Source organism: Gracilinanus agilis, chromosome 3 (genome assembly GCF_016433145.1).
Source record: "Gracilinanus agilis isolate LMUSP501 chromosome 3, AgileGrace, whole genome shotgun sequence".
Taxonomy (NCBI): Eukaryota; Metazoa; Chordata; class Mammalia; order Didelphimorphia; family Didelphidae; genus Gracilinanus; species Gracilinanus agilis.
In genome coordinates this window covers 489,091,006-489,117,037 of record NC_058132.1, presented here as the reverse complement: position 1 = coordinate 489,117,037, position 26,032 = coordinate 489,091,006, and the positions used below count along the sequence as shown (strand labels likewise).

General features: G+C 36.9%; 1 protein-coding gene across 1 annotated transcript in view; it reads left to right on the top strand.

Moving 5' to 3' along the window:
* AFF3 (AF4/FMR2 family member 3) overlaps positions 1–26,032 on the top strand; it is a 673,975-nt gene that overhangs the window by 536,154 nt on the left and 111,789 nt on the right. Inside the window, exon 9 of the mRNA XM_044669302.1 lies at positions 3,248–3,299. Within this exon, the coding sequence (XP_044525237.1) occupies positions 3,248–3,299 (52 nt within the window). The remainder of the gene's footprint in view (positions 1–3,247; positions 3,300–26,032) is intronic.

Sequence of the window (26,032 nt, the reverse complement as noted above, 5' to 3'; positions counted from 1 at the left end):
GTTGTTGCTCTCACAACTGCCCTCAATTTCTGGGAATTTCCTGTCGTAGGTGTTTCCTAGCCCTGTTGACAGACACATATGTCTAATTCTAGCAGTATGACTGGGCTGCACGCCCTCTGTGGATATGTGTGTTCTTCCCCTGGTTGTCAGTGGGCCTGAAAAGCATGCATTGTTAATCATCTGGAGATTAAACTCCTTAGCCACCCCCTTGTGTGATTTAGGCACAGTGACAGGAAGGTGGTTTGAAATGATTACCTGTCTTCTATACACTCATTTACCGGCTGAAGGGACCACCCATACTTCAGGACACAGAATGCTTACAAGGCTGTGCCTTCTTGAGATGAAGAAAATTGCAGTTGCTGTTTTCTTAGCAGGGGAGGAAGAAGAGGAAAACATTGCTCGGTTTTTCCAGGCTTTGTTACCAAAATGGCATTTGGGCCCTTCAACTGGAGAACACTCAGAGGAGAGCATTTAATGCTAGGTGGTAACAGGGAGTGAATAAAGCACTGGGCCTGGAGTCAGGAAGATCTGAGTTCAAACTTAACCCCAAACACTTATTCGCAATAGGACCTTTGTTTGCCTCAGTTTCCTCATCCATTCAAAAGTGGGGATAACAAAACTGCTAACTCCCAAGGTTATTATGAACATTAAATGAAGGAATATCTGTAAACTGCTTTTCAAACATGAAAGTGCTATATAAGTGCTAATTATTATTAGCCAGCAGCTTCTTTTAAAACCAACCATACATGTTTGTGAGGTTCAAGGGCAAAGGACAAAATGCAGTGGATGTTGCAGAAACCACAGGCCTTCCCTTCTAATGATAGCATATTGTGGTTTTAAAAGACAAGGAATGTTGCTTCAAGCATTTAGGACAGAAGCATCCTAAAAGGGAAGTCAATCTGGTGGCATTCCCCCAGTGACCATAATTTAGAAATGTGAACGTATAAGTCAAAACTTGGGGAACTCCTCTTAATACTTGAAAGAGTTTGCTTTTTTGGAAAAACATCATAACATTTTACTTTAAGAGCAGGTCCACATTTCATAGAATAATTTAGCTGGAGAGGAGTGAGGGAACTCTCTAGTCTAAGTCAGTCCCCTGGTTTTGTAGATGGGGGAACCAAGGACTAGAGGAGGTGTGGTGTAGTGGAAAGAGACCTGGGTATGAATCACAGCCATTATACTTCCTAGCTTTGTGACTACAGCCAAGTCACTTAGCCTGAGTCTCAGTTTCCACATCTGTAAAAATGGAAATTATAAGAGTACCTATGTCACTAAGTTGTTGTCAATAAAATTAAATTATGCACCATGCTTTTCCAATTTTAGTGCTATATAAATATCAATTGTCACTTATCATTATTATTGACTTGATGAAAGTCATTAAAGCTAAAGAATTAGAATGCAGGCCTTCTGATCCCCAATTCAAGGTTGTTTCCACTATAACATATCATTATAAGGAATACAGTATGAACTGGAAATCACATCAAAAAATATTTTATATAAATTCATGGATGATAGAACCCTAATGGGCTCTGAAGGAAAGCTAAGCACATTCTTTAGGCACATCCTTAACCCTCTGAAGTTGATGTCAGAGAGAGTAATCAGAACATTCCAGAATATGACCCTACAATGACAGAAACCTGGCCTGGATGGTCCTAGAATATGGCAGTATATAAGAATATAATTTTGTTAAAGCATCGATCAGTAAACATATATTAAGCACCTACCATGCATCATGCACAGTACCATGCTTCAGGGATACAAAAAAGAAGCTAAAAACAGTTCCTTCCCTCAAGGAGTTTATATAGGGAAACCAACATGCAAACAAATATATACAAGCTATATACCAGATCAGAAATATCCTATTAAAGATTAAAATTTTAGCCTTGTGGCTGAAAAGTGGGATGTTAAATCTGAATTAAGCCACTTTGGGAGAATACAAAAGTCATGTGATATAACCAAATTTACACATCCACAAGCATATTGCCTTCACAGTAGTTGGTAAAGAAACAATACATTCCTATGGTCAGGTAAAACATTTGTGGTGGCTTGAAAATGAGATTCATTTCTATGTTTTTATGTTAAAGGGAAATAATGAGTTTCATATTTATTTGCATGCAAAGTCCATAAAATTGCCAGGACTACTTTCGTGATTTTAATTTTAAGTGATAACTTTGGGAAAGTTTATTTGGCTTTACTGACCCTAGAATAGAGAGAGGTAGGTGAACCCAAACAATGGGCAAATATCCTGACCTATTGCCATCTCCAAGAATAGATTCATTCCTTATGTTCTCTCCTGGGTTCAACCTTTTGTCAGTTGCGGGGAAGATATTATGATTAATAATAACAAACCATTTATGTATTGAAATGGTTCAAAATGTTAGCACATTAGTTCACACGGCTGACCATATGTACTGGAACTTTCACATCCAAAAGAATATTGTCCTCTTCAAAGTAGTCACCTTAGAAAACTACCCTTACTCCAATGGTGCTTCCATTGCTCAAAATATTTTCAGTTAGAGGAATTGCCTTTAAGTAAATTCATCTGAATATTCCCAATGGTGACACACATTCTCACCTTTTGTGGTTGAATTTTATTTTTTAGAAAAACAGAAATATATTTAACTCTAAGTCTAATGAATAAAGCTGAGGGGGGGGGAGATCTTTGAGGCCAAAGAAGTTATGAGTATAAATTAATGAGTCTGTTGGATTACAAGCCTTGTGTGGATCATAAACTGTCCCTGAAGGGCAAATTTGCTCAAAGAACCAATGCAAAAAGATTCTGCTCCTACCTAGCAGAATTTGTACATGGATTTCTTGAAACAGGACAGCACACATTTGGGTGCATTAATTCTGCTATGTTTACCTAAAAATCAGTCATGTTACTTTTATAGGCATAACAATTTCCCTAAAGAATAAGGACAGGGGGGCTATCTGAGGGACCCCTCAGAAGGGTACATATGGGTTGTTTACAGAAACAAGGGAAAGAACCCTTTGGTCATATTCCTGCCAAGGTTAATTTTCTTGCACATTTTCTCTCATTGTGGAAATTAATGGTCATGAAGTAGGAGTCTGCTGTCTGCAAAGTACTTAGGAGGAAAGGGGCTTAAGAGAACAAACAAACAAACATAAAAGTCAGCAAATCAAATAAGTGGCCTCATTAGTGAATGTCTATAGAAATAAAAATGTCGTTTTGGTGCTAAAATATTATGTCAATTAAAACGCCTTTTTCTCCCTTCCTTTCCTCCAGAATGCTAGAAGATGACCTTAAGTTAAGTAGTGACGAAGAAGAGAATGAGCAGGTGAGCTATTTATTTTTTATTCTGCCCTTTGTAGACAAAGATGGTGTTACTGGCCTCATGTCACTAAGACATGTGTTCTGAGCTGTTTCTGTGATGGCAGACTTTCTCTGAGCTGGATGGACCCTTTCACTCAGATCTCTTCACTCAGGACCAATAGCATGCATTTATAAAACAAGAAGCTAGAGACCAGGGGTCTAGCCTGTGACCATAAAAATGAGTTTCTCCTCTGCCGAGCTAAGAGTCCTCAGAGGGATCAGACCTGTGGCCTTGATTTCATTAGTGCTGCACCCTGACCTAACCAGCCAAGCTTACAGAATCTTTACTAATGCAACATGTAAGCGGTAACGTATTAAATATTAAGGCTTCTTATACCGACATCATTAATATTTAGAGGAAGCATGGTAGAGGTTAGCTAAACTGTCGAATTGAATAATAGATCCACATATTTAGAGACAGGTTATTCATCTTCACTGAGAAATTTGCTTGAAATGTTCTTCACTGATTTTGATTTATTCCCTCAAGGCATCAATTGGTGGTTTACAAATACTGTTAATATAAGTCAGTTAAGAGGGGAAAAAAGATTGCTTTTAATGTATCTTCAACAGAAGAACATTGTGTTTGGAAACAGAAGACCTGAGTTCAAATTCCTACTGGGCCACTTCTAACCTGAATTTGGGCAAGATGAGAGGGCTAAACTAGATGACCTCCAAAGATGGTTCTAACTCAAAATCTCACATTTTCTATCATCCTATGCGTCACGTTCCAGTACTCCTGTAGACATTTTGTTTTTGTTTTTCACGATTGCAAAATATCTAAGCCTTTGGTTTTGTCTGCTTTTGTTTTCCATTAATTATATTAACATTTCAAGTGAAGACATCAAACTATTTCAGTGTCTTCTTCACAAGTTATTTTTACATGTAATAGAATACTGATAAAATACAGTTGATTTTGAAATATTGGATTTTATACAAAAGTAAACACCAAATGCCATGGAAATTCAAATTATGTATAGAGGTAGAGGTGGACAAAATTGAAGATAAATAGAAACTTTCGAGAAAAGTTAACTGAGCAAAAACTAATTGTGAGGCTTATAAAATAGATTCTGGTTGCTTTATGAATAAAATTTTGTCAGTGATGATAGGGGAAATGTGAAATTTGATACGAGATGAAATTTGACATGTCAGGAAATCATTTTGGCAAATGTAGATAATTCCAAATGATAGAAGATCATCAGGGAAAGGGATATGTAATGCCATGTAATCACTGACAAAGCTAAACTAGAGGCATTTAAGAGTAGAGCAGAATGGACATTTTTAAAAAGAAAAAGCACAATTTTTCTACTCTACCTTTTAAAAAAAACCCTTACCTTCTGTCTTAGAATAAGTTCTGAGTATCAGTTCCCAGGCAGAAGAGCAATAAGGACTAGGCAGCAGGGGTTAAATGACTTGTTCAGGGTCACACAACTAGGAAGTATCTGAGGCCAAATTCAAACCCAGGACCTCTCATCTTCAGGACTGGCTTTCTATCTACTAGGCCATGTAGCTAACTTCCTACCCTATCTTTTTAAGTTTGAATTCACTACAAGCTGACAGAAATGTGAATTTGGTTTTCCAAGTTAATATTATATTAATAATAATGTATATGATATGAGAAATGGATGAATATGTTAAGGTTATATTTTTGACTTTATATCATATATCTGATTATATTTTACATTCTCAGGCAATAGGAACAACATTTCATGAGACATTTTGTCATTGAATATTATAGTAAACATGCCCTGCATTTTCTTCCTTCAAGAATATATTTTATATCTTTCATCTGCCTTAATGCAACAACCCTAAGAGATTATCACTCATTTGTAGATACCATCTTGGGATGATCTTAGTGGCGATACCTACTGTCTAAAAATATCTAATAGGTTGTGCCACACAGTACAATATCTGAATCTTATTGATGCTTCTTTTCACTGAATTCAGCAAATAAGAAGATTCCTTTGGCTTGCTCTTCAAAGAAAAACACACTTTGGATTCAACAGTCTCATTTTTATAAAGTTACATGCCTCTTTGCGTTGAGGGCCATTGCCAATGAATCAATTTGGTGATAAGCCTCCCATACTTAGTGAGTCTGAGCCTGGGAAAATAGACATTGTCTATTACTAGGACATAGAATATGACATAATTTGCACTTCACTGACATTGCCTTTGAAAACACAAGATCACCATGACATTACAGTGAGGCACTAGAATATGAATCTGTGGGGAAACTCTTCTCCGGTGCTATTTTATATTTTTCTTTTATCAAATGTTCTCAGTGGATATTAAAAAGAACCCATATAGTCATCAGTCTCTTGTAGTCCCTTTCTCTTGTTTTTGTTTAGTTGTATCTGATTCTTTCTGACCCCTTTTGGGGTTTTTTGACATAGATGCTAGAATGGTTTGCTATTTCCTTCTCCTGCTTATTTTACAAATGAACTGAGGCAAACAGAGTTAAGTGACTTGCCTAGGGTGACACAGCTAATAAGTGTCTAGTGTCAGAATTAAACTCAGGAAGATGAGTCTTCCTGATTGCAGGTCCAGCAAACTATCCACTAAACCATCTAACTGCCTTTCTACTTCTACAATATCCGTGATAAAGTAGTAGAAAAGAGGGCAGAGTGCTAAGACAACAATATTTTGGATTATTTATACATGTTAATTTAGTTGTTGTTACTCTAGATTTAAGATTTTTGCCCAGCAGCCTACTATTATTAAAGGAATATATCAATTTTAACATTCTGACTATAAATGAAACCAAAAGATAAAAGGAAGTTGGATCCAAATGAAATGATGACTTAGAATCTCACCTTAGAAAAGAAAATAAAAGATTGTATTTTGGGGTCTTTGTCATATATTTGTTTATATCTTATAGCAAAAAGCAACAGAAAAAAAATTTTGTGGGACATTTTGTCATCAAGCATTATAGTGATCATGACCAGTATTAATATAAAGACCACTATGGAAATAATTCCAATTTTGTGCCTACTTCTGTCACAAACTATGAAGAATTAGAAAAAAATATGGAAAACTCAATAAGGTCATCTGAGTTAAATCAGAATTTTTAAAATACTCACTAACTTCAATAGAAATCAAAGTTTTGGGGACAACAGAGAAAAATATTTTGGAAACCATGGATTGTAAGAAATAAGAAACATCAAAGACTTATAGACTATCCAGAAGCCTCATTCCTATCTCCTGAATATTGTTGTTCATTCATTTCAATTGAGTCTGACTCTTTGTGACCCCATTTGGGGTTTTCTTGACAAAGATGCTGGAACTGTTTGCCATTTCCTTCTCCAGCTCATTTTTACAGATAAGGAAACTAAGGCAAACAGTGTGACTTGTACAGTGTCACACTACTAAGTGTCTGAGGCCAGATTTGAACTTAGGAAAATGAGTCTTCCTGACTTCAGGCCTAACCCTCTATGCACTGTGCCACCTAAGTGGACATCCCATAAATACTTTCTTCAAAAAGCATTGGGAACATTAGATATGGCAGACAACAAATATCATGAAAAAAATTAAATTGATTATATTTGAATGTATAAAAAATGGTTACTACCTTTCTAGGATATATACACACCTGGATGAACTGCTTGAGGATTACATATTTTTCATACAGTTGTTTTTTCCTATAGACTTTGCTAGACCAGTCTCTTTCACATCAACATAAATCATAGGATCATAGATTTAGCATTTCCAGGAATCTTGGAAGTCATCTAGTCTGTACCTTCTCATTTTACAGATGAGGAAACTAAGGTGTAAAAAGATGAAATGACTTATAGTCACGTAGCTAGTATGTGAGATAAATCTGAGCATAGATCTTCTTGGCTTCAAGTCCCAGCATTCTCTTCACAATATTGTACTGCCTTCTGTGAAGAGTCCCTGAAGTGGATTCTTTCGGGGCTGAAGGTAATTAGTACAATTTTGTCCACAAATGGGAATATCTAGGTAGCTTCTTTTTAGACTTTGCGTAGGACTTCCTGCACGACACTGGAAAACATCCTTGACAAACATTTCACCTTTCTCATAACTTACTTGATATTTTGTTTAAATTTTTTATTTGTTTATTATATTAAAATTCCTAAGTGTCTCACTCTCCTTTTTTTCCCTACCCACACTAGAGAAGGCATCACTTAACAAAAATAAATATGTATATTTAAATAAGGTCTTTCAAGTTTCTATTTATCAGTTCTTTCCCCAGAGGAGGACATATACAAGTCATTCTTCAACCAGTATTTCTGTGGCTGTATATAATGTTCTCTTGGTTCTATGCTCATTTCCTTCTTCCCAATTTTATGTGGGTCTTTCCATGTTATTTTTACAATTAACCTGTTTGTTATTTCTTAAAGCTCAGTAGTATTCCATCATAATAATATGCCACAACTTGTTTACCCATTCCCCAACTGATGAGCACCCCCTCAATTCCCAGTTTTTTTTGCCATCATAAAGAGAGCTGCTATAAATATTGGTTCTTTTCCTTTTTCCCTGATCACCTTAGAAAATAAACCTAATAGTGTTATTGCTAGGTCAAAAGGTATACACAGTTTTATAATTCTTTGGGCATAATTCCAGATTGCTCTCTAAAATTGTTGTATCAGTTTCACAGTTCTATCAAGTGTATTAGTAACCCCATTTTTCCACATCCCCTCCAACATTTGTTATTTTGCCCTTTTATCATTTTAGTTAATCAGATAGGTAAAAGATGATAAAAGTTAGAGTAACCTTGTTCTTGACAAAAAGTAAAGAATCCAGGTTTTGGGGACAAGAATTCCCTATTTGATAAAAATTGTTAGGAAAGCTGGAAAGCGGTCTGGCAGAAGTTAGATATAGACCAATAACTTACTTGATACTAATAACAAGATCCCTGGTGAAAAGCCTATCTGTGGTTGCGTTTCCCAAGATTTCTTGTGTACATGTTCTATTAGTTATTAACGAAGAAGTTTGGCATTATGAATGTGGACTGATCTTGAAGGCAGAACACCTGGTTTCAAGTTCTGCCTCTGGCATATACTAACTGTATGACGTTGAGCAAGTCCCTTAATTTCTAAATGTCCTAGACCAGTGATGGGCAAACTATGGCCCAGCCCCTGGGCCAGATGTGGCCCCCTGAAATGTTCTATCCCCCTTTGCGACATTATTCCTAATCTGATGAATACAATGAGTAGGATACAATACAATGAAACTTTGAAAGAGTTGCCTTAGAAACAGACTGACATGAGCATTTCCTTTCCTTTGGCCCCCTCTTTAAAAAGTTTGCCCAACTCTATAAAACTATATGATATAGAAAAGATTGGTAGAAAGAATTTCTTCTGAAACTTTTTTTCTGGAAGTTCTCTATATCAAAATCATTGTTCTAGTCCCAATTCCTTATCCCTTTTATAATAATATTTGACTTCTTCTCTAACTTCTGGTCTTAGCTGTCCAAAGTGATATAGTGCCAGAAGAGAAAGGAAAGAATTTAGAAAACATAGGACAGCAGAAATCTATGAAGGGCTAATGGCTAGAAGGATTTTGAAGAAAACAGGGAGAGTAATGGATCTTTTTTTTTTAATCCTCTTCTGAAATGATGAGCTCTTGCCTCTTAAGCCAGGGAAAGCTCAGGGAGTTATACCCAGAGAAAGTATCCAGATGAAATTACTTTAGCCAAGACATGAGGAGAGGAACACATGATTAAGACTCAGTAAGGAGCAGCCAAGATAATGTCAACTGTGGACAATGTTTCATAGATGACAAATATATGGGCTTAGGAACTGAGAAAAGGTAAAGGAACAGGGAGCAGAATTGAATGCCTCTGTGTGTGTCTACAGCTTGCAGTAATTACATTATCCACACATATTAGGCAGTCTTTTAATTTTAATTATATAACTGCATTTTTCTCTTCTAATGAGCATAGTTTATTCATTTAAACTGACAATTTTAATTTTACAGGCAGCGATCATAGGATATAATCTGCAGAGGGAAATTTTCCTGTTGGCATAATTTACTCCACACACATCGAAGAAAAGTTACCTTTTAATCCCCAATCAATATTTGAAGAGCACACAATTAATTTAATAGATAGCTAGGTAGTTAACATAAATCTGCAAGTTAAAGAGCCAATTCTTTTTGATTTATAATGCATAAAGTAATAATTTCCTCATTCAAGTCTCTCAGAAAGTGTCTGAAGCTTTGTTGCCTGAAGATGACAAGGTGGTAGGTAAGATAGGTTTAAGCACTGAATCATGATGCTTATGGATTTGGGGGGGGGGTTCCCGCCAATATGGAAAGGGACCAGAAACATTCACTTCCAACTCTCTGCTCTTTGCTAAAGAGGTCTCTGGATAACTTAAATCAGTTTGGGTTATAATTATTAAAAGCAGATTGCCAATTGCTCTGTGAATGGCTTATTCCCACCCACCCCCCTTCATCCTTTTACAATATGACAATTGCGTAACAGAAAGCAGAGCTTTAAAAAAAATCCTCTGAAATCAGTGTGCCATGCATGTCAATCAGTGATCAAATAAATTAGGTGACTGGTACTCATACATGGAATAATAATCTTGCATATTTTTGCAACCCAACTCTGCTTCCCTGGGTGCATTTTTCATCTCAGGATCAGGTTGGTTGCTGCTGAACTTCTGTGGCTGTGAAAATTTATTACCCACAGAGTCAATCTGCAATCAGGCTGCCAAGTCTGGATAAATAGAGTCATTGTGCTTGTCTGGAATATGTAGCCAAAGTTCATCCAGTCAGCTTGACTTTCACATCCCGTGGGGTTCATAAAAGCCAACACCCTGGTATGTGCTCTCGAATTCTGCCAAAATTTTGTAGAATTATATAAACAGGAGTTAAAGAAGCAATCAGGACCTGGTTTGAGGGACAAGGCTCCAAAATCAAATTTTGCTTGCATCAGAAATGAATTTTTTTAATCATTTCGATGCGTAGTCAAGTGAATCACCCCTAAGCAAGAATTACTCAAAATGCTATGCAATTAAATATCATATGTTCAGTGCATCCTGTTTTGATGAATTAATCATCGACTTTTTTAATTGAATAATTTTAAACATGAAAACTACTTAAAGGAACATTTAAAGTGGTTTTTAAATGGAAGGAGCTACCCACTTTAGGAACTATTAAAAATAAGTAGATACTTTGAATATTAAGCCATAGGGCAGAATAAAAAGAAGAAGAATAAAGAAACCACTGAGGATATTTTTTCCTTTGTTTCCCATTTAAACTTTTCATTAAATATCTAGGTGGAATGTGTTCCTGAATTGGTTTGTTTTTAACAGGGGATTGTTGATGAGAGTGTGGTAATTGAAAACTACTATCTATCAGATCTTTGTGATCTCTATGAATGAAGTAATCATACATTTAGGCAGTCAGTCAATCACAATCAATGCAGCTCCAAATCTCCCCAGCAGGAAATCTTTTGTTTTTAACAATTCTAATGCTGAGCTGAATAAATGTATTTTACTGTCACCAGAGGTAAAAGGCATAGTTATAGGATCATAGCTCTGGAGCCTGAAAAGACCTCAAAAGCCATTTAGTTCAACCCTTTTATTTTACAAATGAGAAAACTGAAACCCAGGACAGGTATATTTCTTGATCAAGGCTACACAGGTAGAAAAAGACAGAGTCAAGATTTGAACACAAGTCCTGTTATTCTAAATCCAACTGCTCTTTTCTCTGTACCACATTGCCTTCTCACACAATACAATGTTTATTTTGCCTTTCTGCAGCTTCTTACTGTAAGATGATACAACTTTCAGACTAGGGAGATTTTTCCAAAATATATTTTACCTCTTCGTTTTTAAAATATTAACTCCTAGCTTTAAAATTTACGATATAAAATCAACTTAAGTACTACATATCCAAGTTGCAAAAAGTTCTCCACTCATTGTTCCATTAAATGAGGTCTTATATTTCTTTAAAAAAATGCTTATCTTTTGCCTTAGTATCAGTTCTAAGATAGAAGAGTGGCAAGGGCTAGGCAAGCAGGGTTAAGGGACTTGAGCAAATCACTTAACTCTATTTGCCTACCTCTTGCCCTTGTCATTGAATTATTGGTAGGACAGAAAGTAAGGGTTAAAAAAAAGTATAATAGATGGCCATTGACAGACTATTTTTTAGTAGGATTATGAAAGCAGACACCCAATTCCAAGCAAGTGAGGGGAGAAAGGTAGTGAGGAAGTAGAGGTATCTGGAATTGATAATATATTCAAGTTTAGAAATCAAGTAAAATGGTGTGGTCATTGAGCAGTGTATAACAGTCAAGAAAAGTATTTTTTAGAATGAGGAATACCTGAGCACATTTTTACACAGAAGGGGAAAATAATTGGATTGGAAGATATTAAAGATGCAAAGGATAGAAAGAGCAAAAAACCTGGAGTTGATACTGGAGGAAATAAAAGAGAATACGATCAAGGGTATAAGTTTATCCTAGGTGGGAAGCTGGAATACTTCTTTCATGAACAGAGAGAAGATAGAAATTATGAATAGTGATTCTGAGAACTTTTAAGGAATGGAAAAAGGGAACTGAGAGCATTAATGTTGGATTATTTCCCTGTAAAAACCCAACCTTTTTTCCTAATGCCTTTAGGAAGTGTTTCTACAGATATATTGAGGGCACTAGAATATTTTCAGTCATGCAGGTTTGCCATAAATTCCCTCTTCTTTTTTATAGCACTATCTACTGGTTCCTTTCATGATGCCTTCAAACATACCCAAGTCTACCCTATCCTTTAAAAAAAGAAAAAGAAAAAAAAAAGATTGGTAGACCCTATAATTCTCTCAAATTATCATCTTATATCTCTTTTCCTTTTATTAGCAAAATGTGTAGAAAAAGCTGTTTATATCTAATGCCTCTATTTCCTCTCTTCATACTTATCATCCCTTTCCATTCTGACCTCCAACTTCTTCACTCAACTAAAACTTCTCTCTTCATAATTATTAATGATCTCTTAAATGCCAAATCTGATAACATTTTTTTCAGTCCTTAACCTTCTTGTCCTTTCTACTACACTTTACACTATTGACCACCTTTACTTTTTGGACACTTTCTCCTCTCTAGGTTTTCAAGGCACTGCTCTCTCTTGACTGTCCTACCAGGTTTCTTCTCTGATTTCTTTTCTGAATCACCATCCATATCATATCTAATAACTACAATTGTATCTCATGACTGTGTCCTGGCCTTCTCTTTTCCCTATATTCCCTCTCTTTCAATCTCTTTTCTTCTCTCTTTCTCTGTCTCTCTATCTTTTTCTCTCTCCCTGTTCCTAATTAGTTCCAGCAGTTCTAATTATTGTCTGATCAGATGACTCTCAAATTTGTAGCTCCATGTCTAATCTTTCTTCCTGAATTCCAATCAGCATGCATTTATTTATGTACTTACTATGTGCCAAGCACTAAGTGCTAAGAATAAAAACATAAAGAATGAAGCAATCCCGATGTCCTCCCATCCCGTATCAGCAACTACCTATTGCTCATTTCAAGTCACATAATCCATAGGCATTTCAAATTCAATATCTGTCCAAAATAGAACTCATTACCTTTCCTCCCCTCTACAAACCCCTTCAAATATACCACCATATTTCTAGTCACCCATTTTTCAACATTGATATTATTCTTGATTCTTGATTCTCCTTCAATCCATATATCTGAGCAGTTGTCAAATTCTTGTCATTTCTAGCTCTACAACATCTCTTGCATCTATCTCCTCTCCAGTCACACACTCACCTCCCTAATTCATACTTTCTTTACCTTTCACCTGAATTATTTCAGTAGCCTCCTACTTGAGCTTCTTGCTTCAGGTTTCATCCTATCCAATCTATCCTCCATATAACTTCCAACAAGATTTTCCTTTCCCTCCTCAATAAACTTCTGCGGATCACCTCTTCAAACAAATATAAATTCCTCTATTTGCTGGCCTTTGTTTATCTTCCTACATTATTACAAATCACTTCCCTTCACATGTTCTAGGTCCTTTTATACTGTTGCTCATATATGGCATTTTTTTCCTGTTTTTTGGCCTTTGCACTAACCATCTACCAAGCCTGAAACATACTCTCTTCCTACCCTTTACTCTTGGATTCTCTAGTTTCATTCAAGACTTAGCTCAAGTACTACCTCTTTTTTTTTTTAAACCCTTACCTTCCATCTTGGAGTCAATACTGTGTATCGGCTCCAAAGCAGAAGAATGGTAAGGGTAGGCAATGGGGGTCAAGTGACTTGCCCAGGGTCACACAGCTGGGAAGTGTCCGAGGCCAGATTTGAACCTAGCACCTCCCGTCTCTAGGCCTGGTTCTCAATTCACTGAGCTACCCAGCTGCCCCCTCAAGTGCTATCTCTTACATGAAGACTTTTCTTATCCATCCCAACAGTTAGTGTCCTCCCTACCAAAATACCTCATTTTTAACTACTTTTAATTCATTTGTGTTGGTTCTAATATTGCTCATATATGTACTTGTTATCTCCCTCATTAGAATGTAAAACCCTTAAAGAGTACGAATTATTTCATTTTTGTATTTGTATCTCTACTGGTACATGGTAGATGATTATTAAATGCTATATGTACATATTTCTGAATTCTTCAATGTGGAAATGCCTTTGACTTACATACTTATGAAGACCTTCCTTTAGATTCTTGATATTGTGTCAATCAGTATGAGTAGTGCCCAAGAGGAACTCCCTTGTGAGAAGTCCGTTCTTCTTAAAAGATCTGTTTAGTTTGTATTGAAGAAAAAGCAAAAAGACACCCCCCCTTTTTTTAGAATTTTGGCTTAGGGATCCAGAATTTAAACTTTCAACATTGGCTTTCTATCACATACTGATCCTCAAGATTGAAGTTCTAAAGCTGAAAGATCTTGGCATGATATTACACATTGTTGCTTGTAAAAATGTCCTATCCCTCTCCCAAAAGCAAATATATTTTTTAAAAAAATCTTTGGGAACATGAAGTACAAAACAGAATCAAGCCCATAATTAGTGGGAATTGAGTTTGGTGAGCATGTTTTTAAAGGAGAACAAAGTAGTTATGTTAAGATTTTTTTTTTTAAATCACAGAAGTCAGTCGGTAACACCACATGTTTAACACAGCTTATTTAGAGGCAGAGTCCCAGAATGACTGAGTTAGAAGAAACCCAGGAAGCTATCTCAGCCAACTCATACCTGGACAAAAATTCCCCCTATTGCCTCTCTGAAAAGCAGATATCCATTCTTCAGCTGAAGATCTCCAGTGCTAAGGAGTCCATTAACTCCTGAGATAATACCCTTTGGAGTAGTTCTTCCTATTATAGGATCATGACTTTAAAGATGGAAGCAAATTTTAAGGGCATCTAGTAAAACCTCTCAAAGGAAGAGACTGACTCTCAGAAAGATTAAGTTACTTGTCTAAGGTTAGGTAAAAGAAGAACATAAATTTAAACCAAGATCCTCTGACTAAACACAACCTTCTTTTCACCACAAATGCAAGAGGCACTGAATCTTAACCAACTCCATCAGGCCTGGCACATTTCCCTGAGCCATTCTTTCTCTCTTCCACTCCCCACCTTGGCAATACCATCTTGTTTAGCCATGAAACTGAGGGAGATTGTTTTCAGGTGTACCTGGATAGCACACTGGATAAATCTGACCTCAGAGACTTCCTATCTGGGTGACCTTGGCAAAACACTTAACCCCAGTTGCCTAACCCTTACCATTCTTCTGCCTAAGACAGAAGGTAAAGGTTTATTTTATTATTATTATTATTTTCAGAGGTCGGGGTTAGATGCTTGTCCTATAACCATTTTTCAGGTCCCACGAAACCAATTGTTAGGTAAGTTTTTCTTGTGTTGATTTGAAATCAATCTCTGTTCAGCTTTGACCCATTTATTCTTGGGTGCCCTGAGACCAAGCAGAACATGTCTAATCCTTCTATATTATAGCCTTTAAGTACTTAAAAATAGCTATCATCACTCCTTAAATCTTCACTTTTCCATTTTGAACTTCCTCCATTACACTACTATTCACTTAATGAATCCTAGCATGGCACAGTTTTGAGTCCTCTTGATCTCTTGGTTGCTCTCCATTGGACACAGTCCAGCTTTTCATTCTCTTTCCTAAAGTGTGGTGATCAGATTTTAATGTGATACTCTAGACATGCTTCTCATATCTAGAGATTTTTTTAACCCTCATCTTCTATCTTAGAATCAAAATTAAGTAATGGTTCCAAGGCAGAAGAGCAATAAGGGTTAGGCAATTGGGATTAAGCGACTTGCCCTGGGTCACAAAGCTAGGAAGTGTTTGAGGCCACATTTGAACCCAGGACCTCTCATCTCCAGGTCTGACTCTATCAATTGAGCCAACTAGCTGCTCCATTATGCTTCTATTAAAGTAGGCTGAAATCAAATGAATATTTTTGTTTGCTATTGACTAATTATACTCAGTCCACCAAACTCCCATTTCTCTGTCAACTTGACCATCTAGTTGTTCTCCAAACTTGACATTCCATTTCCAGTCTCCATCCCTTTAGGCAGGCTGTTCCCTTTAGGTGGAATGCATTCCCTCTTGATTTCTATTTCTTAGAATTTCTAGCTTCCCTTAAGTCTTAGCTCAAGTGCCCCCTCCGACTCCAAACCTTTTCTGATCACCCAATTATTAAAGTTCTCTCTCCCTTCTCAAATTATTTTGTCTCATTTTTCTGGGTTCACAGTATATACATGTCCCCAAGAGAATGTCAAATTAAGTGTGTTCACAGTATATAAAACATAAGCTTCTTGAGGGCAGGGAATATTTCCTTTTTATCTTCATATCTTCATCATCTAACAGTTCTTTAGACAGAGTAGGCACTTAATAAATGTTTGTTTACTTTATGTCATCAGACATTTCAACAAACTTATATAAAACAATTACTATGAGCACAGTGCCGAACTGCTGTCTCCTTAGTGAAGAAAAACCAAGTAAAATGAAATCTGAATCAGTTTCACTCTTTCATCTATCCCTAGCAGTGATTATGTCTTCTTTGGTCTTGCTTTTGTATTTTTTTAAACCCTTACCTTCTTCCATCTTAGAATCATATTGGTTCTAAGGCAAAAGAGTAGTAAGGGCTAGGCAATGTAGGTTAAGTGACTTGCCCAGGGTCAAACAACTAAAAAAGTGATTGGGACCATATTTGAACCCAGGTCCTCCCATCTTCATGCCTGACTCTATCCACTGAGCCACCTAGTTTCCTCTTCCCCACCCCCAAATGTATATTAAAAGGTCCTTTTTGTTTTTCTTGGTTTGAGGTGTTAGAAGCTAGAAATGGACACATTAGTAGTTCATGAAGGATAGCTAACTAAATGGCATAGAAAAGTGAACAAGAAAAGATTCCCCTTGCTCATATCAGATGTTATAACACTACAAAGGGCACACATCCTGAACATGTTTTGAGTCTAGCTAACATGAAGCCAGAGAACCCTATGCAAAAGGGATCCCAGATACCTTTGTGGACAAGGCACATGTATGGAATGTGTCTATATATAAGAATATGAGTGGTCAAAACAATTCATATCTCTGATGCTGTAGTTACTGATGTCCAGCTCATCATAATGCTTTCTTCTGGACATCATAGCTTTACTTTTTACAGGTTGTCGTATCTATACTAGGCATCATCATCTGAGCTATCTGTCACATTTCTCCTGTATGTCTCCACTAACTAGTGTTGTGGTCATCAACCTATTCTTTGCTACCATCTGCTGGGCTTTAGCTCCTCAGGACAATCTGGGGGACAGCTGGGTGGCTCAGTGGATCGAGAACCAGGCCTAGAGATGGGAGGTCCTGGGTTCAAATTTGACTTTGGATGGATACTTCCTAGCTGTGTGACCCTGGGCAAGTCACTTAGCCCCCATTGCCTAGCTTTTACTGCTCTTCTACTTTAGAACCAATTCACAGTATTGATTTTAAGATGGAAGGCAAGGGTTTTAAAAAAACAAATACTATGTCTGATATTCTCTGTTCCCATCTGCTAAGGGATAGTAACTACAAAGTCTCTCCTTTATAAAGATAGGCAGATTTTCAAGTGCCTTGTCAAGACTCTGAGTCACTTCACCTAGCCGGGAAGCTGAAAGAAGTTAGCAAAATTCTTCAGACTAAGCCTAAGACTGTTGGTTTTTCCTGTGTTTTTGTCTGATGCTAATATAAGATCTGTGGTCCCAGATAAATGTCTGATTTTAGAGTTAGGAAATTCGTTATAACTTCAGTTACATCTCTGACTGTAAGTCTATGCCCAACAAAACCTATTCAGACTCTTTTTGCCAAAATAACAAAACATTCTAGAACCTGCGAGACAGAGAAGCCCTAAGAGGCTCTAGGGCTGGCATGCAAATGAAGTTTGGGCAAGGACAAAAAGACCAGGTGAAGCACCTAGAGAACATTCCTTTATTATGCATATTGTCCTGCAGAAAAAACAATGGTCCACTTTTGTTTATCTCTACCTAGCACACAAGTACTCTCTTAAGTATACATATTTCCAAAATTCCACAGAAATCTTCCCTTTCTCTCTTTATCATGAATTTTAAGATCCAGAATTACTTCCTTCCAAGGTTCAAAGCATTTCTCATTCAAAACTAGTCCCTCCTTCTTAGCCAGTATTACATTCAGAATAGCAGTTCCCTTTTTTGATTCCTCCATGATAAAAAAGAAGGAAATGTTCACTTAAGCCAAGTCAAGAATTTATCAGTTGCTCTACTTTTAGCTAACAGAAAGTTCCAGCAGATGCTTAGATAGTTGACGTGCTCCATCACTAATATATCATGCCTCTTTGCCAGGTTTATGATCTGTTTCCAGAAATCATTTCCCAATATTGACTAACTAGTCCATAATATGCTTCCACCATATTAACACTTCTGTTCATGTGCTCCATTGATTACCACCCAAATATGGTACAGCATCCAATTTGTAGATTTCCTCACATGACTGTATCATCTTGATATATAATCTTTTATTCTATTTCTACTTTTCTCTAATATGTTCCTTTAAAAATAGACTGTACCCACCTTACACTTAGCAGACTGGCCAATATGGCAGCAAAGGAAAGTTGCAAAATTGGGACATTAATATACTGCTGGTGGAGTTGTGGATTAATCCAACCATTATGAAAGGCAATTTGAAATTATGCACAAAGGGCTTAGAAAGAATGCTTGCCCTTTGATCTAACCATACCACTGCTGGGTTTGTACCCCAAAGAGATAATAAGGAAAAAGACTTGCACAAAAATATTTATAGCAACACTCTTTGTGGTGGCAAAAAATTGGAAAATGAGGGAGTGTCCATCAATTGGGGAACAAATTGTGGTATCTGTTTGTGATGGAATATTATTGTGCTGAAAGGAATAAGAACTGGAGGAATTCCATGTGAACTGGGAAAACCTCCAGGAATTGATGCAGAGTAAAAGAAGCAGAACCAGGAGTACATTATACACAGAGACTGACACAATATGGCACAACTGAATGTAATAGACTTTTCTACCACCAGCAATGCAATGACCCAGGACAATCCTGAGGAACTTATGAGAAAGATGCTATCTACATCCAGAGAAAGAATTGAGGGAGCAGAAAAACAGAAGTAAAACATGATTGATCACATGGTTCAATGGGGATCGGATTAGGATTTTGGTGTTAAAAGATCACTCTATTGCAAATATGAATAATATGGAAATGGGTTTTGAACATTGATAAATGGAATTGATACCCTGTGGAATTGCTTGTCAGCTCCAAGAGAGGGGAGGGAAAAGGGGTGAAAAAAAATCATGAATCATAGAGCCATGGAAAAATATTCTAAATAATTTTTTTAAACCCTTAACTTCTGTGTATTGACTTATAGGTGGAAGATTGGTAAGGGTAGGCAATGGGGGTCAAGTGACTTGCCCAGGGTCACACAGCTGGGAAGTGTCTGAGGCTGGATTTGAACCCAGGACCTCCTGTCTCCAGGCCTGGCTCTCAATCCACTGAGCTACCCAGCTGTCCCCCTCTAAATAATTTTTTAAAAATAGACTGTACCTTTGATTATTGTAATCTAGTTTTGTCACATCCTAACAAGGGTAGATAATACCTTGGAGCTAGTATTTATTTAGACCCCAGTTTATTTTGTTTGTTATGCTCAACATTTTTTGTATAAATAACTGAAGCTATAGGTTTTATTGTTTCCCCCTCTTCTTGGATCTTTCTTTCTATGAATTTTTGAGCGTTTCCACTAATATTCTTTATCCTGTGTTTGTCTATGAGATTCTGACTGAGTCTTAACTAGGAATTCTTTTACTTTGGTCAAATTTTGATGAAGGGATAGGAGCCAGTGATAATATAGAAGATGTTACAACCTGGGCATGTATAATCATGCCCAGGAAGTCCATCCTATTCCTAAGAAGTGATATTGTAATGGAAGTATATTAAAGACTAGGTAGTTCAAAATTGGGAAATGAATGAAGATTTAAGAGAATTGGCAGATGGTGGATGAAGATGATGAACTCTGGGAGGGGAGTATCACAGCAATGGAGACCTAAGAGAAGTGACTAGATCATTTTAGAACCAAGAGCCATAAGAAAGATAGTTACCATGCAAAAGATCTCTCTGTATAGGAAACATGATCTCCTCCCGACCCTGATTGTGGAGACTTAGGGCAAAGCCACTGTCACTCCACATAATTATGACTCCACTCAGATTTAGTGTATGTAGGTAGCTTTATCCTTCCCACTTTGGTTTTAATTTAAAGCCCTTTTACCAAAATCCTCAAGTCTGTTGGCAAATATATTTAGCCAGCTTTATTTTTATGAAATCTTCCCATGACCATCATGTATAAGAAAACCTGATCCAGAAATCTAAGTCCTATTCTCCAGCACCATCTCTTAACTTCAATACTTTATATGCTTTTGTCTTTCTTCTGAAGCCTGTAGCTTTCAAAAGATAAAACATCACCTGTATTCCCCTGTGGTCTTTAGTTTCTTGTCTGGGAATTTATCATCCCTAGCAAATCTTTCCAGATTCTTTCTGGCAATATCATTTGGCCCACATGAATCACCAGAGAGTGGGTAGTGATCATCAGATTTGACAAGTCTCAAGAGATTATCCATTTCATCCCAGATACATACTTTTAGAAGACAATATACCCTCCAATTATTTATGTCAGGTCAACATTTGTGGAGGTCAGTTTCTCTTCAGCAGTGAGCCAACAACCAACATGACTTCTTTCTTCTCTAAACAATATGGAATGTCATGTTACTTTGGTGGCAAACATGAATTTCTATCTTTTCACAGAACCCGAGAAGCTGCTTCCTTCCCAAAAGTTCAGCTCTAATTCCACTGGAAGAGTTTAAAATATTCAGGAATCCTTCTTTCTATTGCACACTTCTACTTGTCAGGCTCCCAACACTGGTTTGAATTTCCCTCTGCCTCTTTTAATTCTTTTTCCTCTTTATTTTTCCCTTAAAGGGTTTCTTTAATTCTTTCAAGGAACATTTCATTTTACTCTGGTAAGCTAGAAAATAGAAAGGCATTCCTTGTAATCATAAGAACATATATTTTAAGCTGGAAAGGATCTTGATGGCCATCTAGTCCAACCTTCTCAATTTACAGAAATGAAAACTAAAACCCAAAGAAGTTGTTACTGGCGTAAGTTCACATAAGTAGTAAGTTAAGGTTTTAATGTACATCCTCTGGCTACAATCCAGCACTTTTTCCACTCCACAGTCTTCAATCTTGTTACCTTCTTCCTTATCAGTGACATAAACCTATATATTATGGACATATATGTAACACATGCCACTCTGGATCCACCCAGATCAGAATTCCAATGAGGTTGTTGTTTTTATTCAGTTATTTCAGTCATGTTTAACTGTCCTCACCACCATTTGTATCTTGGCAAAGATACTGGAGTGGTTTGCCATTTCCTTCTCTAGCTCATTTTACAGATGAAGAAACTAAGGCCAACCTGGTCAAGTGATTTGCCCAGGGTCACAGAGCTGGTAAGCATCTGATGCCATATTTTAACTCAGATCTTCCTGAATCCAAGCCCAATGCTCTATCCACTCTGCCATCTAACTTCTCTCCAAGGAGGAGAGAAAAATTATTATGACATGTCCCAGCTGAGTCTTGTCCCTATCCAGTTTCCTAGAAACATCTAAGGTCTTCATAATTTAGTTTCTTCTTTAATTACAGTGCATCCTGGGGCAGCTAGGTGGCTCAATGGATTGTGGGCCAGACCTAGAGTTGGAAGGTCCTAGGTTCAAATTTGATTCAGACACTTCCTAGCTGTGTGACCCTGGGCAAGTCACTTAAGCCCCATTGCCTTGCCCTTACCACTCTTCTGCCTTGGAACCAAACACAGTATGATTCTAAGACAGAAGGTAAGAGTTTTTTAAAAAAAATAATAGAATACCTTAACAGTATAAAATAGCTAACTAGGATAGACCACAGTTGTAAAAATAATAGGCAAATAACCACAAGCACATTTCTGAGTGAGTGCAGTCTTCCTTTTTGGTTCCTCCCCAAACAATTTGGGGAATAACTTCCTCCAAAATTTACACTCAGTGTGAGGAGGGCTATTTATGCTTTCAGTATAATCAACCTTGCCATCAAAGCTAGAAACTAGTACCAACCTCTATCTTCACTGCTTCTACTTGTCTTTTTGCTATTGGCAACTGTCATTCACCATGCTTCAGATTGCCTAAATGACTGGATATTGCTCCAGCAATCTTGAATGCCTCTCCGTCAAGTCTTGACTGTGTCAGAAGATTTTCTCTTTCTCCTCTGTTTCCCTGGGATCCTGTCTATGACCAACATGAAAGTTGTACTACTGGTTGTCTAGCTCAGGTTTCCATTTGCAAAGATAGCCAGCTAAAAAAATCTCATTTTAAGTTTCCATCTTTGCAAAACTGTACTCCTATCCATTAGAATTTTTACCATGGTCGCACAGTTCCATGCTCTGTAGAATATGGCATACTATACTGTTTCAATCTGTGGCCCATAGCAGCACCAGGGGGAAAAGAGTCCTTTTCTCACTGAGTCTGTTTCTGTACACTTGATGTACATCATCTCTTCACCCTCTGGCAAAAAAGCATGCATTCCTTGATATTCCATGTATACTCCAGATTGAATCACTTACCAGCTACGGGAGGGGAAAAGGAAGAGAGGGAGGGGGATAAGTTCAATCATATCACTTTGGAAAATTTAAATGGAAATTTGTTAATACATATGATTGGTAAAAATAAAAAAGCATACATTCCTTACAAATGCATTAGGTACCCACGTATAGCTTTGAAATTTATGATAAGCATGCATTGATTTGCATGTAGCATATTCCCAGTAATTGTTAAAAATCTATGCACCACGAGCAGGTACAGTCTATAAAATCAAAATTGTAGCTGCATACAACAGGTCAAATAAATGCAGAAACGTAGCTCATAGTATTGTCTGTCAAGGTTTTATGCAAAATTATCAGTTATCAACTGTCAACATTTGTGCCCTCAGTTCCTTCCCCCCCCCCACCCCGTGAGTGAGTTTATGTCCATAAACCCATTGATCTGTGAGCCCAGTTTGGGTCTGTGGTTGGCACAGGCTGAATAGCACTATTCCCAGCAACAAAAGCCTTAGACTTTAGGTTGTCCTCTCTTCTCTCAGGGTATCTAGAGCTGGAAATAAAGGCATAGTCCATGATTTCAGTTTTCAAGCCACGTTCAGACAGATATCTCTCTCGGGTCAGGATGATCTTGAAAGGTTTCTTGGATCCCCAAGAGGGTGGCAGCATGCATTTTCCTCTTCTGGACTTCATCTGAATGCTCTTCATATAGGACATCATCTGACACCGACACTCAGTCTTTTCTTCATACATCCCAGAATTCCTAGGTTTCTAGTCACCCCAGAAAAACTTCATTTTAAACCACCTTGTTCCTAGAAGACTTTTCATACCCATCAATCCACATGCACTTCTATCACAAGCAGCATGTTCCCAGTATAGTCTTCTTCTCCAGCCTATCCATCATGAGAAAACTGTTCTCTTCCCATCAGTTGTGCCTCAGCTAGATACAGTCATGACTCCATCCCGGCTGAAGCATTGGTGCAATTTCTTCAGGTCACTGAAATATTCTCCTTGACCTGTACATTTATTTAAACTGAGATTCTTAGTCCCATATTGCTCCTGCTGCTAATTTTCATGTCTATATATTATACACAAAACTATATGTATATTGTTTATATACACAGAGATCTCTATTATGGATGGATGTATTTGTGGGGAGTTGGATTCCTCTTTGTTTTGGATTTTGTGTTGGACATCTTCCATGATAATGACAAACCCCTTTTACATGTGGTTTGCCCATACCAACCCATCACCATGTTTTATTCCTTGTTTGGTAATCTGACAGCCATTGAACAAAGTTCCCTCATTTTTTCATCTTCTAAGCACTCTTTTATAATTGTTAATATATGTGGGGAAGATATCTCATTGGAAGAGAACCTTTAAAGTAGCATTTGCTGTACCAAATCAGAGACTTTTTAGAATCAGCAGTCATCAACAACAATGAACTTTGGGTACAGTGGAATATTTTATTCTCTGCATCTTTCAGGAAGTTGTGTAACTGTATCATTATGTGATCCATTATAAAATATCGCCTGCAAAAACCTGCTTCTTCTCTTCCTGTTAGTCATAATTTGTATTATCAGTAAAGAATTATGCACTAAAGAGAAAGATGTCTGGAAAAGGAAGTGGGTCAGTTACGTATAAAGAGTGAAGCATAGCCAGTAGAGAGTGCCTTTGCTCTCATGGTCTGCGTGCTATGTTAAGAAATCCAGAGGAAGCATCCTTGTGTAATTTATGAGAAGGATGCAGGATGAGAAGGATGGGTGAGTTAAGATTTTTGGTTAGAGGGAATACCTCCTTGGATGAGATCAAAGGTCCTTGAAGTGTAATGTATAATGTATAATATGTATATATAATGCATTATATATGCACATATTTCATGTAACATATATACGTATATTACATATATTTTGTATATCTATAAATGTTATATAAACTTATAAGCGAATTAGCTTATGGGCAACTAGATGGTATAGTAGATAGAACAATAGACCTGGAGTCAGGAAGACCTGAGTTTAAATGTGGCCTCAGACCCTGCTTCTCTCTGTTCCTTCAAACCACTCCAGTATCCTTACCAAGAAAATCCCAAATGGAATCACAAAGAGTCCGACATGACTAAAACAATACAACACTGACAAATTCTTCAAGAAGCTTTCAATTTTATTGAAGGATACAACACTGACACAACTAAAGTGAAGAAAGGAAGGTTCATTCTGACCACATACATTTGTGAGTTATCAAGATAGGCTTACAATAAATTCTCTGGGACAAAAAGAGAAAACCGTAGAACTAGAAGGGACTTCACCATCCATCTAGTTAAGTTCATGGTTGAGGACAATGAAACCAAGAGAAAATTATATGCCCAGTATTGATCAGCTAGAAAATGTCAGATTTTTCCAAATCAGTTATTTATTTATTTTTCACAACTTTCTGCATAACATTTAATTTGTAATATTGCATGTGTAATAACAAACATCCACATAAGTTTTCCAAAATTAAATGATCCAAATTGTCTCCCTCTCCCCTCCCAGAATTAGCAAGCAATTCAATCTTAGCAAAATATATTTCCATATTGTTTTAGTAAGTGAATAATTTTACAAAACCAAACCTTTAAAAAATATACTCAAATAAACAAGTGAAAAATCATATACTTTCATCTGCATTCTCACTCCAACAGTTCTTTCTCAGAGGTGAAATTTAAACATGAATCTTTCTGAGTCCAAGTCCAGTACTGGAGTTATCAAATCACCTAAGTAGCACCTCCCAAAGCAGTCCTTATGATTTGTTGATACCACCAAATAGTTACTTAGGTGACTTCACTTCATGAGTCACCTAAGTAATTTTTTCTTTGCTATTTCATACCCTGTAGTAAAGTTTAAATCCAAGTTGATCTTTCTAGATGTTCTCTCTCTAATTATTCAATAAGAGCTTGTTGATTCCTTGGACCATTCAAAGGTGTAGGATCTTCACCTTGTTCTACCACCATACTCCAAAAATCCATAAACTTGCTCCCAGTTCTGTCTTGCCCCAATTACAACAAAAGCATTTCATTCCCTCGTTGATATCCCTTCAACCACACATTGTATATCATGATACTTCAATAATTTTCATAGCTCATTTAGTACCCAATGAAACCTGAATATCTGCCAATTAGCTTCCCAGGCACTAGGTGCACTGCAATAAGGAATGGAAAGAGAAGATATAATCTCTAGAGAACAAGAACCCGAAAAGGATTTACTGTTGGCAGAGAACTTGTTTTGTTTCACATACACTTGGGATACAAGTCTATGAATGATTAAAGAACTCAGGACAGATCAATGAAGTATTCTTTTAAATGTATCCATAACCTGCTTTGCTTAGGGTAGAGTAATAGAAAAGTTGGGATGGGGTGTGGAGATGGAGGGGGGTAGATCTGGGAAGAGAGAAAATTGGTTCACTGTAATCTATGGCTCTTGAGCAAGTGAAATTGGGCTATTCATCTAATTTATTGTGGGTAGTTTTTCAGGCTTCACTTCATGAGTCACCTAAGTAATTTTTTCTTTGCTATTTCATACCCTGTAGTAAAGTTTAAATCCAATGTTTATTTATTTCATTACTTTCCAACGGTAAAATAAAATAATATACAGA